Below are 13,321 nucleotides of genomic sequence, written 5' to 3'. Positions count from 1 at the left end.
GGCGCAGGCGCAGAAAGGTGCGGAGAGGAGGAGACAAGTCATGTGACACCGCGGTATTGACTTCCTCAATATTTACCTCACGTTGTTTTGCTACTTCTCATTTTTATTTCCCACTACTTCTCATTTTAATTTCCATGATGCTTCCCGCTGCTGCAGTTTTTCACTTCCCCTGGGAAGTAAACTCTGGAGCAGTGCAGGAAGGAGAATCAGTGAGAGTGTTTGGCAGGTGGGTTTTGTTTGTTTCCGACACACAGGCTCACATCAGTTTTGGAGCTCTGACTGGGAAACAACATTTCTATTTTGTTTGCAATTTTGATACAAGACAATTCTGCTTAATGAGATTGTTTACATTTACATTGTCAGAAGTAGCAGTCAGGCATGGCCTACATTTTTTAGCATTATTTCACCTAATGTGGTCAGGATACAGAAAACGTGGCGTGATCACCCTTTCCCCTGTTTTCACAAATAAGTTATTCACAAATCTGAAACTATGTGTTAAACGGTCTCCAGCCACCCCTTGTTTGTCTAATCCAGGCTTGTCAAGTCTAAGTACAGTCATTTATGATTCAGAGGTATGGATTAAGAAAATAAAAATAAAATGAAACGCAATGAAATAATACTTTTTTTCCTTTCTTTGTTGTCCCAAATAGAATAAACCTGTCACAGATCTGAGGCTGGGTACCAAACAGTCCTTAGACAAGTCCAAGTTTTACAAATCTAGGTACTTTGAACTACATCAGGTTTTAAACCTGGTCTGCAATGATTAGTTGATTAATCAATCAGTTGATCAGCAGCAACTATTCTGATAATCGAATAATCGTTTTAGATTATTTTCCTAAGCAAAGAAAGCCAAACTTTTGCTGGTTTCATGCTTCCTAAATGTGAGAATTTGATGCTTTTCTTTGTCATACACGACAATAAAATGAAAGCTACATAAGTAAATCAATAGAAATGAAAGTACTGTTTATGCAGACACTATCAGATTATTATTATTACTGTACATGATATTATCAGAGTATTATTAATATAGCATTAACATGATAGCAGTGTTTTAATGGTAGCCGGTCATCCTGGACCTAATTGTTTCTACTTTACGTATTGTTGGGTAGTTTAATCTGTAATAATGCAACATGTATTTAAGATGATCATATAAATCAGATGAATAAATGAGAAAACACCTTAAACGATACAATTGTATAATCTGGGCTGACTTTATCATTAAACCTTGCTGTTCACTTTTTCCAGACTTGTCTGCTACCAGCCTGAGGAGTCCAGGGCTACACTCTCAGCTCAGCATGCTTCAAAGGAGCACCACGTCATCATCCATACCCTGTTTGTGGAGCCTTTTAACCCAATAATTGGGGCCCAGTACATGGTCCTGGGTGAGGTTGAAAATGCTGAGGGTAAGGAAAGACTTTTTCAAACAGCTCCTGTTTTTTCTTGGATCCGCACATTAATCAAAAAAGAAACTGACTGACTATTTCATTTAATATTTATCTGATAGGGACAAATTATGTGTAGAAAATTGCACAACAATTATCCAGTGCATTGTATCACAGCATTTATAGCTACTGCTAATTTCCAATGCCTGTCCCTAAAGGGCCTTTAAAATACCAGACCTAAAACATCATCAAAACTATGTCCTGCTGCATTTTGTTGATCTTACAGGAACAGCGACCACGAGGTAACACAGTAACAAAGATGTGAGAAAATCACTGAATGCATATACATTTTGGCTGCATCAAATGTTAGATAGTCTCTGATTAGTCTGAAAGTGTACTGATTGACTTTCTACTATTTTTTTTTTTTTTAGCATATTAATCAAATTTAAAGTGAGGGTCCAATGTTAGGCCTGGATATTATCTGAAAGTAATATCACCAGATGTGAAAATAATGTACAGTATACAGTATATTATATGAATATGATTCATTTATTAATTGATTTTTAAAAGCAGATACAGTTGCAGTAGTAATTTAAAAAACAGTTTTTGAGTGGACTGTTTAGTTTCCTAAAAAAAAACATCTAAATTGAAATGTTATAGAACACAGAGGCTATTCAACCTTACAGGATTCAGGGTTAAGATATCAAACATTGGGCCTAAATTCCATTCCTAAATTTCTACTTATATTTTCCCCTAATTTTCTTTTAATAGAAAAAATAAGAGAAATCAACTCCAGATGCAGCAAATGTTCTTAATCCAAATCCACTCTTACCCTGGTGAACTGAATGAGACTGCCACTTGATGATAAGCAATCTGTTAGCATAGGTAACGCCCCCAAAGCACCATATAAGGGCAGGTGTTGTGCTGTGTGCAAAGACACATGCTTAAGAACTGGACAGATGTTACCTAAAAAGGGCTGTAAGAAGAAGTCTTGTACAGCAGTGAATTCAGCTCACTGTTACTTTATCTTAAACAAAGTAAATGTGATTTTCCAAAGTGTGAGTACTGGTGTTACACGGAAACCAAAAACCCAGCAGTGGCAAAATCATTTATAAAGATGTAAATTCAGTGTCAGCAGCAGCGGTGGAGATAGTATTCAGATCTTTTACTTAAATAAAAGTACTTATAATACCACACCATAAAAATATTTTGGTACTAATAAAAGTCCTGCATTGAAATATTACTGAGGTTAAAGTATGTAAGTACAGGATGTATTTTAGTATTAGCAGAAAGATTTCAATTTAATAAATCAAAATAATTAGAACTAGTCCATACCCATTGAGTGCACAGTTGCCCACGTACAGTTCCATATGGTGTGTGTTTGGGATACAGGTCAGGAAATTGCAGATTAAATAGTCAACTGAACAGAGTTTTTGTGAATTTGATAGTACGATTGATTTATTGACAGTAGTACAGTAGTACCATTGCCAATAGTGGGATAGTTAGTGGGCTAAAACTGTACATTAGTAGTTGAGGTAGCACATTGAAAGGCAGATAGTTAAAGTGTTTATATGTTGTATTGACTTAAAAGTGGGGCGCACTGGTAATTCACATGGGAAAGGTGCGGCTAGCCCTTGTTGCAGCGGTGGGGGTTGGAATCCGGCCTTCGTTCTTTGCTGCATGTCTTCCTTCCTCTCTCTCTCTCTCCCATCCTTCCTGTCATGCTTCACTGTCCTGTGGCAGTTATGCCTAGATAAGAAATTAGCTCTCTAGCGCCCCCATTTTGTTTGATGGGGTCAATAATGGAGGGGTCCCCTCAGATTATGTGTGGTCATATGCCTACAAAGTTGCGTGGTGATGGGTGAAACCCTTGAGATGTTATACACCTTTATGTGATGAGCCACGCCCTCCGCAATATTCATTGCCTTATAGAAGCTCAGTTTTAGTAAGTTTTCCAACTTTTGCCAAGAGGGAACTTTAGATATTGGTCCCTAGATTATGTTCACCGAGTTTCATGCAGATCGGTCAAACTTCCAGGAAGAGATCGATTTTAAGTGTTTTTCAAATAATTCAAAATGGCGGAAATCTATATAACTGGAAGTTATGGGTTCTTGAGGCAAATTTGTTCCTCATGAGGAGAGGCATCTCTGTGCAAAGTTTCATGTCTCTATGACATACGGGGCATGAGATATGCCCATTCAAAGTTTGCCATTTCAATCAGTTGCTATAGCACCCCCCTTTGGCCAATTGATGTAATATTGCTTCATTTGCATCCTCCCATGACCCTCTACCACTGTGCCAAATTTCACAAGGATTGACCAAGTCAGTGAGGAGAAAAACGTGGAACAGACACACACTGCAGTTGTGTATATTTAAATGGTTTATGTGTAAAAATTTGTAAAGTAACTAGTAAATACAGTTATCAAATAGTTGTAATGGAGTAAAAAGTACAATATTTCCATCTTAAGTGTAGTGGAGTAGAAGTAGAAAGTGGTATGAGATTAAATTTGAGTATATGATAGTCATGCATTTTTATGTTCCTCACATTTAAAAAATATGTTTCCTTGAGTCTGACAAACAATTTATGAACTTTGAAAACTAGATGTTTTTGTCTTATTTTGGTAAGAGTGTTCCTGACAACTCGTAAAGTTTCCCTTACCTCAGAGAAGACCAAAAAAAAAGAGAAATTGTTGAGGAATCCCAAAAATCAATGGGTGCCAACAAAATAAGAACAAATCATGGATACGAACAAAACTAAGAGAAACTTTGTTCGTATATTGTTTCCTGCTTCTGGCCCATAGTATTAAACATCTATCTGCCTATTAATTTTTGGTGGTTGAAATAGAACCTGGAAGTCACAACTCTTTAGCTCTTTAAATACCATGTTCATTTAAATTTCACTCTCAGAGATTTTATTAAATCTTCATCACTGGACTTATTTAAATACTGTACATCCAGCACTCTTTGCTGCAATCACCTGCCTTCATCTGCATCCTCTTGTCTTACAGGTGTTGGTGTGATGGTCCGTGCCCGTGTGCTGAACTGTGTTGATGGTGTAAACGTTGCCCTTCTTCAGAAAGCCATCAATGAGCAAAGGAGCTTCTTCAGGGAGAGGGAGAGTAAACAGGGTGATGCTGCAAGTGCAACCTGATCAGGGTCTCTGTTCATCAAGTTTCCCAGAGTGCTTGTTGACTATCAGGACTACAGCGCTGCCTCTGGAGCGGTTTGCCAAAGTGCACTGAAGCATTGTTAAACTAAAACATTTAAAAGTTAGTATGACTATCTTGTATACCACTGACCGGTACAGTTTATTAGTCCTGGGGTTTGCCATTTGACAATTAAAGCCTCAAATGAACAGATTAAATGATATGAGTAGTAGTGATGGTATGAGTACATTACTTATGAATGGTGCTTATTTTTTATCCATGTCTCTCAGACCAGTATGGCCTTAATGTGGACTATTACTAGTAGATCAGTAGTGATTAGTCTATTTATTGATTAGTCCATATGATCAGCAAGGAACAGTTTTTAGAGCTGATTAGTTGTCACTGTTGTTTTTCTTGCAAAAATGCCTTATACTGTGTTTTCTGATTCCATTGCTGAAGATTGCTGCTTTTCTTTCTTTACCATGATGGCATGGTTTTAGACTGTTGGAAAAAAAAGCAATGTTAGCACTTTGGGAAATTGTACCAGTCATTTTTCATTATTTTCTCATATTTCGTAGACCAACTGGTAGATGATAATAAAAACAACTGCAGCCCTAGTGTGGTTGTAATTTTTACCTTCTTTACATTTTCATGTGAAGGAGTTTAAGAGGCCTAAAGAGGTGAAAGTATGTGCTACCTCAAAAAAAAAAAAAAAAAGCATAAGAAGTTTTTTTCTAACCTTTTCATCAGATTTATTCTGGCATCCCTTTGGTGGTCCAGACCTCAAGGTTGGGACCCACTGTATTAATGAATAAATGCATCCTTGAAATTACATCAAGTTCTAAATGGGTTATATTTGCAACCAGCCTGCTTGTGTACAATGGTACCTCTTTTCCACTACATTATCTCCGGTTCGTGATTCGGTTCCGTGTATCATCAGTGGAGGATGTTGTACAATGCTCAGTAGAGGTAAACATTACAGTAATTCCTGATGGCGGATTGCAAGCTTTTTTTTCTGTTAATGCAGATATTTGTTTTTATCCAAAAACCAAACATGGGCCAACTACAGTACTGATGATAAGTAGAAGACTACTATGTGCAAGACTTCATCTTTTGCCAACCTGTAGATTATGACACACCCACTAATGTCATCACGGTTTTCGCTTTCAGACCAAGAAAAACCCATAAATTTTGGTTCAAGCTGTGAACCAACCTTTTGGGTTTTGAACCAAATTATCTTTGGTGGAAATGCTCCGAATGGTTCAAAATTAGGTGCAGGAACTGGAACAGAACCCGTTCCGTGTTGATGGAAAAGGGGTATAGATGGAGCGGTGCCAAGTATTTGCTGTTTGGATCAGTTGAGGAACACACCCTCTTCCTCCTGGCACACATGTGGTGCCTTTCAGGTGCATGAAATGGGAAGCTGTGGTAAAAGCCACCCATATTTCATGTTTTAACCGGGTTCTTAAAATAAGGTTGAATGTGGTATTTTGTTCTTGAAATTAAACATTGAAAACCATTTTATTTATAAAGACTACACAAAGCACTGAAAGTGAAAGTGAAATAATGAAGTCCATGCTCTTTAACCGTTATAATTTAAATTTATTGATATTAGTTTCTTCATAAAGTATCAAACAAGATTGAGTTTAAAGTCAACAGTGTCAAGGATAGCCCATGAGTAATACAGAGTCAAATCAATCTTTGTAAAAGCATTGCACCATGTCCCAGTATCCTTAATAACACAATAATATCAAAGATAAACTGCATTTATATTCTCTGTTTTTAAATTAAATCAAAAATAAATCTGCCCACATCAGACATGTTTGGTAAACAAAGGCAACACAGCAGCAATCACTTTGGCTAGATAGAAAGCTTTGCAGTAGAAGACTTTTCCTGAGTCAAAATGTAGCCTATATTGTAATTAATGTATGGATTTCCCATAATCTAATAGTACATGTTTTACCACAGCACGCCACAGAACAGATAACTCCAACTATGTTGTAAACATATCTAGAATCTTGCATATCTATTAGTTGAGTTGTACGTTGGAGTGTAACCAGACTCTTTGGAGGAGGCGGGTAGCATTGGTAAGCCTGACACTGGGTCTTTCTTACAGCGATCCAGAGCTTGTTTGTAGCTGATCTTCTCCTTTGTGATTGGGTCAACAATATCCTTGGTGTAGGTTGTCTCGGCCTGCAGCTCCCTCATCATTCCACTGTCGATCATTTTGGACCCAAGGGCATCAAAGATGTTAACTCTGCGGCCATTAACAGGATTGACCAGTCCTCCTGTCAGATGCTGTGCCTCCATGTAGTGCATGGCAGTTTCCTTTGGCATCCAGCCTTTCTGAACAGCTTCTCCCACAGACAAACACTCTCTGGTCATGGGATCTTCAACACCAGTAAAGGCCTTTTGTGCATTGAGTAGCCTTTGGAGATGACTTTCGTCAATGAGGCCTCTGGATGCTGCCTTGTGAACTGTGTATCTCTGACCATTGCTGATGTCAATGACACCACCTGTTGATGCCTGAGCCTCAAGAAGTTTTTGGGCAGTGGTGGGGTCAATCAGTTTACGCAGGGTGGCGCTGCGTATTGTATAGCAGGTGTCAGTGTTTGTATCTATTACTCCAGCAACTGGGTTGACTTCTTTGGAGGGGTCTGAGGGGGCTGCGTTAACTGCTGTAGTGGTCTTTGGGATGAGTGAGTTGAACTTGGGTTGCTTCTTATTCTCACCGGCAACCAGCAAGGCAAACTCTGAGATGGGAATCTTGCCTTTTTTGTACTGTTGTACATCATACTCTGTCAGCCGGCCTTCCTTCAGGGCATCTTTAATCGAGTACTGCTTTCCACTCTTGCGATCCTGCAGTAGAGATGTCTCCCCATCAGGACCTAAGGAAGTGATCTCCTCCCAGTCACACTCCAGCTCCTGCAGATGAATGTACTGTTGACGATCAATCAGGCCCTGCAGGAGGGCATCATAAGGGGACATGTCTTTGCCTGTATCTGGATCCAGAATGGTGATTTTGGTGGAGACATTGGTCTCTTTGGTCCTTGTCTCTGCATGCTCCTCTTTTTGCAGGTTCAGCACAAGATCCCTGAGGGTGCTGTCGCGCTGATGGATCTTGTCTTTTTCATCCAGGATCTCCCTCTCCAGACGTTGAACATCAGACTCCATCTTAAGGCTCCTCTGCCTGCTCATATGTGTTCTCTCACTCACTAGCTTGGTCTGCTGCTGGTAAGTCAGGCTGATGTCATGTCTTGTGGCCTCGAGTGTCCTGAGCTCCCGAGTGAGGTTGTCCCTCTCCCTCTGCAAGTTATCTATGGTTGAATTGAGGGTAGCCTCCTCTCTTGAAGAGCTGGATTTGCTGCCCTTCAGGAGGTTGATTTTATCATTGAGACGTCTGATTTCATCTTCCAAGTCCTGTCTGGCAAATTTACTCTGTGACACCTGTTCCCTCAGGCGATCCCTCTCGGCTTCAACAGCCTGGTCTTTCTCAACACGGACAACCTCTTTGTATACTGTCCTCTCACTAGTCTTCTCCTTCTGCAGGATCTCAAGCTTCAGAGTGATGTTACGGATGTCTCTTTGGATACGCAGAATATCGCTGGTTTCCTTGTCCATGTCTGACCGAACATTGCTTGTCAGCCTCTCCAGTTTTGGGTCTCTCTCAACCTTCAGTACCTCCTCGACAATAATACTTTCCTCAACAGGAGGTGGGGCATTTTCCAGCTGTGTGATGCGCAGTCGAATCTCTTTGAGTTCAAACTCAGCTTGAATCCTCTTTTGGCGCTCTTCGCTTTCTCTGAGGATCCTCTCTTTATCTTCTAGCTTTGTTCTTAGTTGCTGCAGCTCTAGGTTTATCTGACGCCGGGACATTACTTCTTCATCCAGGCTCCTGCTGAGCCTCTCATGCACGGCTAACTGCCTTGGGTCCTTCTGTAGACGCACAACCTCCTGCACAACCACTTTCTCCTCAGGTTTCTGTCTCTCCAACAGGATGTAGTTGTTTTGGAGATCAAACACCATCTCCTCAATGCTGCGCCGCAGTTGTGCCTCCTCCCGCACATTTTTTCTCAAGCGCTCAGCTTCTTTCTCCAACAGAGGATCAGCTTCATACTTGATGACGTCTCTTGTGACAACTTTGGTCTCTATCTTGGACTTTTCAGCCTTCCATTCATCTCTGTCTCTCCTGAGCACTCTCACCTGGTCCTGGAGGGAGTCGTAAGTGGTGCGTAAATAGTTCACCTGATCATTTAGCCTCTGAATCTCTCTCTCATTTTCAGGGCTTCTTTCCTCCTTAACCACCTCTTTGAGAACTTCCTTCATCTCCACCTTGGGCTTCTCAGAACGAAGGATGTTCACATTTGTCGTGACCTCTATGAGCTCTCTGTCCAGATCAGAACGTTGCCTGTTGGTGTCTTGTATGTCTTTCCTGAGCCGCATTATCTCCATCTCTGTATTTGGGTCAATCCTGTAGATCTCGTTAGTGATTTCCTTCACCTCAATTTTTGGCTTCCAGTCTTGAACTTCTCGGTAGCGGCTGTGGAGCTCCTTCAACTCTCTGGACAAAGAGTCGTTTTCAATCCTTTCTTCCTCTATGCCTGTTCGAATTCTCTTAGATTCATTGATGAGTTCAGGGTCTTGTTCAATCTTTTTCACTTCTTTAGTGATGATCTTGGGCTGAATGTTAGGAATCAGTCTCTCAATTGCGTTAATCTGGCCTCTTGTCTGGAAGATTGAATCATTGATGAGCTTAATCTTGTTGTTCTCGTCAGAGATTTCCGTCTCGAATGTACGCACTGCTTTCACCATCTCTGGGTCCTGTTCCACCTTTACCACTTCCTTCTTCACCACCCTCTCTTTGATGGTTGGTCTCTTCTGCTGGAGAATCGTGACTTCTGTTCTCATCTGAATATGCTCCCCATCTCTCACTCGAATTTCATCTCTCATCCTTGCTATCTCGTCTCTTGTCTTAGCGGCATCTACATCCAGCTGAGGATCTCTTTCATACTCTGTCACCTCTCTGGTCACCAGTTTGGGTGGAGTGTTTTTGAGGGTGTCCTCCATGGTTGTGATTTTCTTGTTAACCACCTCAATCTCAGTGTGGGTGGTGCTACGTTTCAGCGACTCTTCCTGCAGTTTCTTCTGCAGATCAACTAAATCACTTTCCAGTTTTGGGTCGCGAAAGTACTCCAGTACTTCTTTCTCCTCAATGCGCTCCACTCCTCTGCGATTCTTCAATGATATCAGCCTGTCTTTAAAGGTTCTCAGTTCTATCTCAGCACGAGTTTTCCTGTCCTTCTCTTCGTCCAGGTCTTTTAACAGACCGTTTAGCTCAAAAGAACTCCTTTGCTGGCTTTCAAGCTGAACTTGTTGCTGTGCCACCAGCTGCACTTTCTCTTCATTCTGCAGCAAGAAAAGCAAATGAATTGAATGACACTGATTTGTTTTGTAACATAGCTTTATGGAGAAGATATTTTATAGCGAAGAGGTCACTATAAAATATAGTATATATATATATAGTATATATAGTATATAAGTTTCTTACTAGTGCAATGAGATTCTTAGCCAAGCCCATCTGTTTTTGGCGTTGGGCATTTTCAGCAGATGCTTTTGCGTAACGGTTGACCAGATCTTTTTCCTGTAACAAGAGAGCAAACCATCAGCCACCTTGATCTTTTAATAAATGTAACACATTATGAACATACTTGTGTTAAAAACATAGGAGTTACCTCTCTCTGAAGGGCATCAGCCATTGTGGGCATACTAGATTTCTGGGATACAGTGGCTCCAGCATCCTCAAGTGCACTGTTGTATCTGTCAACGTTGGTCTCATATTCCTACACATACGTGAAGAGTTAGGCTTTGACCACAAAGTAATTTACTGAGTTAATCAAGAATGCCTATTTTCTCACATTGAAATTAAGCCAAAACATCTCAATCGCCCCCGCCATGTTAATGACTGAGACATGGCCCAAACTAAAAGATCAAAGTACACGTCAAATGAATTTTTCCCATGGTTTGCTTTTTAGATATTTCTTATTATGCAGATGTATTTACAAGTGATTTGTTTTTCTGATAATTTTGGTTACAACCAGTCATTTGATGCTATAAAGAGGGGGTCTGACGTCATGACTGACATCTGTGTGTGCCAGTCGGTCTCTAAGTGAAGACAATACGTTTGCTATCTTATAGTGACTATATACAGTCACTATTTTCCCATTTGTTGACTATTTGCAAATATTTGATTTGAAAAACCATGAATTAAAAAGGTGATAAAATGGTGACATAATTGATGGTAACAATAGGGATTTTTACTTAATATAAAATGCCTAGAATCACCCATATACTCTCTTAGTAATATTTTAGAGCATTGAATTATAATCCATTTGAGTCTTACATTGAGTAGACTCTGCAGGTCTTGAGACAGGCCAGTCACTCTGTTCATGTCATCTCCCTTCCTCTTCAGATCATCCATCACCCTCTGTGGTAAAAAGTGTAACAGATGTTAATCACTGAGTTATTAAAATCATTTAATAATAGTTTTTTTTTCTTTTTGGTTTACATAGAACAAAGCATATGTATATATAACCTCACCTCTTGGGAGCTCTGCCTAGCAGTGACCTGGGACACATCATCATTGTAGTTAACCTGGTCTTGCGGCAGGTTGTCCAGGAAGGACTTCAGGGATTTGGACGTGCTCTGGTACTCTTGGTTCTTGGTTGCAGCTTCTTGTAAGATGTTTTCTCTGAGAGAAAAAATCCATAGAACAGACAATTAAAGAACTGACTTTGTAAAAGCTCTGTATTATGGTATTTTCACATTCAAATGTTTTGTTTTCTTTTGTGCCTTTTCCTAAAATATATTTATATCTGAGGCATAATTAGCTCAAACCTCTGCCAGACCATATCATATCAGCGGATATGGCTTTCTTCATGTATGCTACTGTATGTATGTAGTTTAAATGTAATGAAAAATTCTGCAAAATAACGATCAACATAATCCTTTTATTGGCAATGATAATTGTTTTTTAAACGAAGCAACAACAAAAGAGCTCTATTTTGATGCTATTTTTTTTAAAGCATGCACCTTATTTACAATCAGTACACAAAAATCCCAATGTGAATCAACTGATTTTCATTGTAAATTAGAAAGTGGTTGGCACACCCCTGTCGTGTGCCAACTTTGGCCCATGGGCCCTAAGTTGAGTGTCACTCCACTAGGGAATGCATATTTGTCAAAGACTGTCCCTGTTTCATTTGAATATTTTTTGTAGGGCTGAAGAGTCAAAATTATCTGGATTTCACAAAATAAATAAATGATTATTAAAAAAAAGGGTTTAATTCAAAGCAAAAGTAATTTTGTAATATGTTTTGTTCCTCTTCTTATATGTTCCTCTCATATTTTAACTTGCGACTCCTTTGGGGACCAGTTTGACCTGATTTGTTCATAGTGTTAATTCTCACCTGTATTTCAGCTGGTTGGCCACATTTGTGTAGCGATTCTGTAGCTGCTTGACCTCTGTTCTCTGGCGTGGGATGTCAGGGCAGTACTCCTGGTAGCCCTGCTGCAGAGAGCTGCACAGCTGCTCTGTGGTCTCCAGATCCTGACCCAGCTTCTTCATGTCGTCCTGAGCCGCTGCCACGGCATTTCGCTGGTACTGAATACAGCAAAGGAGACATGCATTTTGAAATCTGTCAGATCAAAGTTAAATCTATGTGAAAGAGAATCCCCTTTTATGTGGTAGAGGTTAGATTTTAAATGCAGATTTCCTCACCTGAAGGTCATCAGCACGGGCTTGGATTGCATTTGGCACATCAGGGATTGGACCATCGTCACTCAGATTTTTCTCAAACCCAGAGACGAGGCCATCCACCTTCTTAATCTGCCTCTCCAGATTGAGAGATGCATTTGCTCTGAAAATAAATAAATAAATAAATAAATAAATACATGAATACATGAATACATTGATAAATGTACTGAGATTATTTAGTTCAGTAGCAGAGCTCAACAAAGGTGGACAGATGTATGCCTATAAAATATGACAGGTGTTAATGCTTTTATGTAAATAATAGGGAAAAGTTGAATTTGTTGTTTAAAACAGGGATTGTCATATTTTCACTAGAGACAAAAACCCTTACATCACGTTACTGCAAAAATACGGCTTCCCAAACAAAACTTAGGCTACACTTACTTCTTGGTGTAAAGATCAGCAAGTTCTGCGATGCTGTCAGCCTTGTTGTTGGCAGCGCTCAGTTTGAGTGGCAGTGCGGAATTGCTGGGATCTTTGGACAGCAGCGGCTGCAGGTCAGCCTGAGCTGCCTGCTTCTGCTGCTCCAGAGCCTTCAGAGCCCTGCTAGCTTCCTGTAAGGGACACATGTAGACACTTTAGATATTTGCACTCACTACTGTAGGGTGTCATCTAGGCTTGGGCGGTATCACGTTGTTTTGCTCTTTTGCTCGATTTTACTGTTATTGTTGCTTTTATTGTTATTGTTGCCTTTGTACTGTGCACTTTGAGATTTGTATTCAAATGTAAAGTGCGTTATAAATAAAATCTATTATTATTATTATTATTATCACGGTATACCAGGGTATTTAAAAGAAACACATTATTTTTTTTTATTTTTTATTTTTTTTCCTACTTGTCTGCATTGGTCTTCATAGCTTTGCGCCACAAAAGGGTGTAAGCTTCTTGTGAAGATTGATGCACTGTTAATCTTGCAGTCAAGTATTTTATACCCATAATGCGTGGTTGTGACCGTCACCCACCCTCCCTGGAGACTAGCCTAA

The 13,321-nt window shown here is 39.8% G+C and overlaps 2 protein-coding genes across 2 annotated transcripts in view; one reads left to right on the top strand and one right to left on the bottom strand.

Moving 5' to 3' along the window:
* The first annotated feature begins 2 nt into the window (after positions 1-2).
* Positions 3-5,146, top strand: ten1 (TEN1 subunit of CST complex). Its single transcript, XM_050043566.1, has 3 exons — positions 3-226; positions 1,246-1,403; positions 4,391-5,146. Exons 1-3 carry the CDS (start codon positions 135-137, stop codon positions 4,531-4,533), a joined length of 393 nt encoding a protein of 130 aa, XP_049899523.1. The 5' UTR covers positions 3-134; the 3' UTR covers positions 4,534-5,146.
* Positions 5,147-6,109: 963 nt separating this feature from the next.
* The window catches only part of evpla (envoplakin a), a 21,655-nt gene continuing 14,443 nt past the window's right edge, over positions 6,110-13,321 (bottom strand). Inside the window, exons 15-22 of the mRNA XM_050043541.1 lie at positions 12,723-12,892; positions 12,306-12,444; positions 11,995-12,188; positions 11,126-11,276; positions 10,929-11,012; positions 10,261-10,368; positions 10,077-10,169; positions 6,110-9,934 (exon numbers count right to left, since the gene is read on the bottom strand). Coding sequence (XP_049899498.1) covers positions 6,539-9,934; positions 10,077-10,169; positions 10,261-10,368; positions 10,929-11,012; positions 11,126-11,276; positions 11,995-12,188; positions 12,306-12,444; positions 12,723-12,892 — 4,335 coding nt within the window. The 3' untranslated portion in view covers positions 6,110-6,538. The remainder of the gene's footprint in view (positions 9,935-10,076; positions 10,170-10,260; positions 10,369-10,928; positions 11,013-11,125; positions 11,277-11,994; positions 12,189-12,305; positions 12,445-12,722; positions 12,893-13,321) is intronic.

Source organism: Epinephelus moara, chromosome 5 (genome assembly GCF_006386435.1).
Source record: "Epinephelus moara isolate mb chromosome 5, YSFRI_EMoa_1.0, whole genome shotgun sequence".
NCBI lineage: Eukaryota > Metazoa > Chordata > Actinopteri > Perciformes > Serranidae > Epinephelus > Epinephelus moara.
Note: the sequence above shows the minus strand (reverse complement) of the source record. Positions and strands in the feature narration are given on the sequence as shown.

Coding starts and splice junctions, on each gene's coding strand:
- ten1 (XM_050043566.1), top strand. CDS start 135: ATGATGCTTCCCGCTGCTGCAGTTTTTCACTTCCCCTGGGAAGTAAAC. Junction 227..1,245: donor TCAGTGAGAGTGTTTGGCAG/GTGGGTTTTGTT, acceptor CACTTTTTCCAG/ACTTGTCTGCTACCAGCCTG. Junction 1,404..4,390: donor TGAGGTTGAAAATGCTGAGG/GTAAGGAAAGAC, acceptor CTTGTCTTACAG/GTGTTGGTGTGATGGTCCGT.